This window comes from Mobula birostris, chromosome 26 (genome assembly GCF_030028105.1).
Source record: "Mobula birostris isolate sMobBir1 chromosome 26, sMobBir1.hap1, whole genome shotgun sequence".
In the NCBI taxonomy this organism is placed as follows: domain Eukaryota; kingdom Metazoa; phylum Chordata; class Chondrichthyes; order Myliobatiformes; family Myliobatidae; genus Mobula; species Mobula birostris.
In genome coordinates this window covers 49,294,739-49,300,738 of record NC_092395.1, presented here as the reverse complement: position 1 = coordinate 49,300,738, position 6,000 = coordinate 49,294,739, and the positions used below count along the sequence as shown (strand labels likewise).

Here is a 6,000-nt window from a genome sequence, read left to right as displayed (position 1 = left end):
AAGGGACTGTCCTCACTGAAGAACCTTCGCTATCTCTGCTTTGCTTGGTGCATGTCCATTACTCAGCAGCATCACAAACATCCCTGGCCCGGTGCAAATGGAAACGCTGCTGCCGATCTTGTTGCTGTGCTCGGTGGCCATCGCTCACCCTGCTGTTTATTTCATCGAAAAGTTTGCGGACGGAGGTGAGTTTGATAAAGTTTGCAAAGTTGTCTAACTAGCGAGTTTGCTAACTAACTAGGACTAATTAATTACTTACTAACTGCTGTTTTCAAAAGCTAACTTCGCTGCTTCTTAACTAGTAGAAAGTACTCTTCATTCGAATCCACTAATGAACTCTTTCATTTGTTTGAACTCCGATTAATCTAGTCCAGTTGTAAGTAGGTAGGGTTTGCTGCTCTGCGGACGGGAAAATTACACTGTCACTACTTTTCGTGGTGTTTGCTTTTCTTTCTAAATTGGGTGGGTTCCTGAATCTCATCGTACAGTGACACCATTCGCTGATTTTCTGGTTAGTTTAACCCTGCCGGGTGTTTCTGTTTTCAAGAACCGAAAACGCCAACATTTTCCCCTCCCCCAAGTTGTCAGGGAAGCGAATGTTGGAGCAAATGTGACTGGTTTGAGCTTGGCATGTTTTGTACTGTACTACTAAAAGGCCGTTCTGGTGTGATGAATGTGCTTTGCACATTGCATTAATTATTTTCTACATTTAAAGGGCTTGGATTCTACCCAGCCAAAAGAAAACAAATAATCACACTTGTGTTCCATTTTATAAATATGTGGAATATGTGGTAGTGTTGGATGGCAGATTAAGTGTCTTTGAATCACAATCATTTGTGGACAACAAATTGTTGTGATCAAATCAGATCAAAAGTCCAAAGGACTGGACATCACAAATTAATTTAGCTGAGTAAAATCATTTGGTCAATCTCAATCCATTCATACAAAGTCTTCCCCTTTCTCTAACATCTACATCACAGCCATGACAAGGCTTTCCAGGCAATCAGCTGTAGAGTCACTCAGAATATTCTGAGGACTAATAAATATGACATTCCAAGGTGTTTTACAGGAGCATATCAAACATAATATACCCAATCTGTAAAGCACAGTTAACAAAGTTGGTCAAAGACATAGATAAGGAGTAGCCACTGAAGCTCACAGCTTCTACCAGCAAAGGCACAGTAAGATATGGGAGCAGAATTAGGCCATTCAGTCCGTCAAGTCTGATCCACTACTCAATCATAGTTCATTTAGATTAGATTATGAGGACACACAGTCCTCTTTTATTGTCATTTAGTAGTGCATGCATTAAGAAATGATACAATATTCCTCCGGAGTGATATCACAGAAAATCAGGACAGACCAAGACTGAAAAACTGACAAAAACCGCATAGTTATAACATATAGTTACAACAGTGCAGGTAATACCATAATTTGATGAAGAACAGGCCATGGGCACTGTAAAAAAAAAAAGAGTTCAAAGTCTGTTGAAAGTCCCATCATCTCACGCAGACGGGAGAAGGAAGAAAACTCTCCCTGCCATGTCCGACCACAGTCCAACTCTGAGTCATCCGAAAACTTCGAGCCTCCTACCAGCCCTCCGACACTGAGCACCATCTCTGCTGAATGCTTCAACCCCAGCCTCGGTTGCCAGCAGCAGGCAAAGCCAGGGATTTTGGAGCCTTCCCTCCAGAGATTCTTGATCGCACAGTAGCAGCTGCAGCGAACCGGGCATTTCAGAAATTTCTCCAGATGTTCCTCTGAGCTTTTCATGGCTGTCTCCATCAAATCAGAATTGTGCATGGTACCCTATTTAACAAATATGATATCATTTCACCGGAGAGGCTGCGTCGCGCCGCCGTCTTCTCCTCCCACCTCACTCTTTTGCTTATTATTCCATTCTCCTGCTTTCTTGCTGTAACCTTTGATACCCTTATTAATCAAGTGCCTATCAATGTCTTCTTTAAATATACCTAATGATTTGGCTTCCATAGCCGTCTGTGGCAATGAATTTCACCATCCTCTGGCCATAGAAAATCCTCCTCATCTCTGTTGTAGAGGAACATTCTTTTATTCCAAGGCTGTGCCCACTCACTACTGGAAACATCCTCTCCACATCAACTCTACTCAGGCCTTTAACTGTTTGGTAGCTCTCATGAGATCCTTTGCCCCCTCAGCCTTCAAAACTACAGGGAGTATTGGTCCAGACCATCTAACATCCCTTGTATGTTAAACCTTCCTAAGGTTATTCTTGTGAACCTCTTCTGGACACTGTTCAACATCAGCAATCCTTCCTTAGATATGGGGCCTAAAACCACTGACAATACTCCAAATGTGATCTTACCAATACTTATAAAATCTCAGCATTACATTGTTACTTTTATATTCTTGTCCTCGTGACTGATGATATGACATTTGCCTTCTTTGCTATGGACTCAACCTGCAAGTTAATCTTTAGGGAGTCCTGCATTAAAGATTACCTTTATTTTTCACTTGGGTCAAAACATATGGTGAAATGTGTCATTTGTGTCACTGACCAAGAGTCTGAATACGTGCTAGGGACTGCCTGCAAGTGTTGCCACGCGTCCAGGGCCAACATAGTACACCCATAACTTACTAACCCTAACCCACACATCTTTGGAAAGTGGGAAGAAACCAAAGCACCCCGAGGAAACTCACACAGTCATGGGGCGAACATACAAACTCCTAACAGACAGTGGCTGCAGGGTCCTTCTGCAACTCTGATTTCTGAATTATCACCATATTTAAATAGTGTACACCTTCTTTCCTTCTAACAAAGTGCTTGAACATGCGCATTCCAATTGTCACTTCTTTGCCCATTCTTCTAACTTGTCTAAGTTTTTCTACAGATTCCCCACATCTTCAATTTGGTATCATCCATAAACTTGGCCAGAAAGCCATCAATTCTGTCATCCAGATCATTAACATATAACATGAAAGTAGTGGCTCTAACGTTGACACACACAGTACAGCAAGGACTGCACACCATGGCAGACCTCAAGAGGAAACGCAGCTGTAGCCAACACTGCCGCCTTGCTCCTGGATGAGCTAAATGTTTTTTTTACACTGGATTCGAGGTTGATAGGACTGAACCCACGAGGAGAGCCGCCGACAAGACCTGCGCCTTGGCCATCTCCGAGGCTGAGGTACACAGAACGTTCCAACGTGTCAACAGCCACAAGGCAGCGGGGCCGGACAGCATCGCAGGGTGGGTCCTCAAAGTGTGTGCTAAACAGCTGGCTGGTGTGTTTACAGACATTTTAAATCTCTCTCTCCCTCTCCCAGTGTGTAGTGCCCTCTTGTTTCAAATCGTCCATCATTGTCCCTGTACCTAAGGAAACCAAGGTAGCTGAACGACTGGAGCCCTGTCACACTCACCTCAATTATAAGCACAAGCTTTGTGAGGCTGGTTAAAGACTACATCTGCAGCATGCTACCACCCACACTGGACCCCCTACAATTCGCCTACCGATGGAACTGGTCTACCGATGACACCATGGCCGCAGCACTACACACCGTCCTCACTCACCTGGAGAAGAGGGATGTATACGTTAGAATGCTGTTCCTGGACTACAGTTCAGCATTCAACACTACAATTCCCTCCAGACTTGACAGGGAGCTCAGAGACCTCGGCCTGCTCCCCACTAGGTGGACCCTAGATGTCCCATTGGTTCACCGACAGGTGAGCTTCCTCACCTCTGCCCCTCTGACCCTCAACACAGGGGCTCCCCGGGGCTGTGTCCTGTGTCCCCTACTCCACTCCCTTTACACCCACGACTGTACTGCCACACTCAGCTCCAATCTGCTGATCAAACTCACAGATGGCACGAGTCTGATCGGCCTTATTTCTAGTGGTGACGAGACTGCCTACAGAGGAGAGGTTGACACCCTGACATAGTGGTGCCAGGATAACAACCTCTCCCTCAGTGTCCAAAAACAAAAGAACTGATTGTGGATTACAGGAGGAACAGAGACAGGCTCAGCACAATCACCATCAATGAGTCTGCAGTTGAGAGGGTGGGTAGTTTCAAGTCCTCAGTTACACATCACCAATGATCTCACCTGGCTCGTACACACCGGCTTTGTGGGAAAAAATAAGCACAACAGCATTTTTTCCATCTCAGGTGACTGAAGAAGTTCGGCATGAGCCCCCAAAACCTCAACATCTTCTAATGGGGCACCATTGAGAGCATCCTGACTGGCTGTATCACTGCCTGGTACGGGAACTGCACCAACCTTGATTGCTGGACACTGCAGAGAGTGGTGTGGACAGCCCAGCGCATCTGTGGATGTGAACTTCCATATATTGAGGACATTTCTAGCAGAAGGTGCAGAAAGAAAGCCTGGAAGATCATTGGGGACACCAGTCACCCCAACCATAAATTGTTTCAGCTGCTTCTGTCTGGCTAATGCTACCGCAGCATTAAAGCTGGGACCAACAAGCCAGGGGACAGCTTCTTTCTACAAGCCATGAGACTTAATTTCACATGTCTGTATGTTGCAACTCAGTCATAACACAAAGATTATTACTCCTTTACATTGTGGGATAGATGTAAGATTTAAATAAATTCTAAATTGACCCTTCAGAACACCGCTAGTCATGGGGAGCCAACCAGAAATAGCCTCATTTATTCCCACTCTTTGCTATCTGTCAGTCTGCCATGCTAATACCGTTCCTGTAATACCATGTGCTCCTATGTCATTTAGTAGCCTCGTCCTGCACCTTGTCAAAGGGCTTCCAAAATCAAAGTAAACAACATCCAGTGTCTCTTACATTCATTCTACTTGATACTCCCTCAAAGAATTCCAACAGAATTGTTAGGCAAGATCTGCCCTCAAAGAAAGCCATGTTGACTTTAGCCTGTTTTATCATGTACTTCCAATTATCCTGAAACCTCTTCCTTAATAATATACGCTTAAATATTACAAACCACTGTCAAGCTAATTTGCTAGGTTTTTTGCCTCCCTTCCTTGTTAAAGACATATGTGATTTTTCTCTGGAACCATTTCTGGCTCCAGTTATTCTTTAAAGGTCACGACCAATACCTCCATGATCTCTACACTACCTCTTTCAGAACCATGGAGTGTAGTCTATCCAGTCCAGGTGATTTGTCCACTTTCAGAACTTTCAGCTTCTTAAGCAACTTCGTAACAGGGAGTACATTCACCTCTGCCCCCTAACCCTTTTAAATTTCTGGCAAGTTGCAGGCGTCTTCTACAAATGAAGACCGACACAAAATACTTACTCAGTTCACCTGGCATTTCTTTGTTCCCCATTGCTACTTTTCTAGTGTCATTTTCCAGCAGCCCAATGTTCACTCTTGCTCCTCTTTTACTCTATATGCCAGGAAATAGAACTTTTTGTGTCCTCTTTTATTATTAGTTTTCATACCTTCATATTTAATCTTTTCTCCCTTTAATGCTTTCTTCAGTTGCCTTCCATTAGCTTTTAAAAGTTTCCCAATCCTCTGATCATAATTTATTGTTGACTGTTTTCACTAATCCCTCATAAGTATTCACTCTTCCACACAGTTTGCCATATCCCTTTATTTCTTGGGAATCCAAAATCAATGGGAACTACAATATAGAACATAGAATATTGCACAGTATAGTACCCTACAGGCTCTTCAGTCCATGATGTTGTACAGATCTTTTAACCTACTTTAAGATCAATTTAATGGTTTGAACTTAATCAAATAAACATGGTGCTACTGTGCACTGCCACACCATGCTGAGACCTCTAACAAGATTGCTAATGGGGCTACTCAGTCACTGCCCACCACTGTGAGCACTAGCATCACGGTTGCAAAAAGTTCAAGAAACTACGTTTGTTTTTTTAATCACCATTTCTTGTGGAATTCCGTGTGACTTCTCATGGAACCCTCAGGTTCCGTGAAGACCCAGTTGAGAAACTCTGATCTAAGCCTTCCCTCCCACATATCCCTCCAATTTTTCTTTCATCTGTTTGCTTATTTAAAA

General features: G+C 43.6%; 1 protein-coding gene across 1 annotated transcript in view; it reads left to right on the top strand.

Annotated features, from left to right (window-relative positions):
* Positions 1–6,000, top strand: part of LOC140188268 (uncharacterized) — a 150,279-nt gene continuing 144,279 nt past the window's right edge. The window contains 1 exon segment of the mRNA XM_072244360.1: positions 1–185. Coding sequence (XP_072100461.1) covers positions 98–185 — 88 coding nt within the window. The 5' untranslated portion in view covers positions 1–97.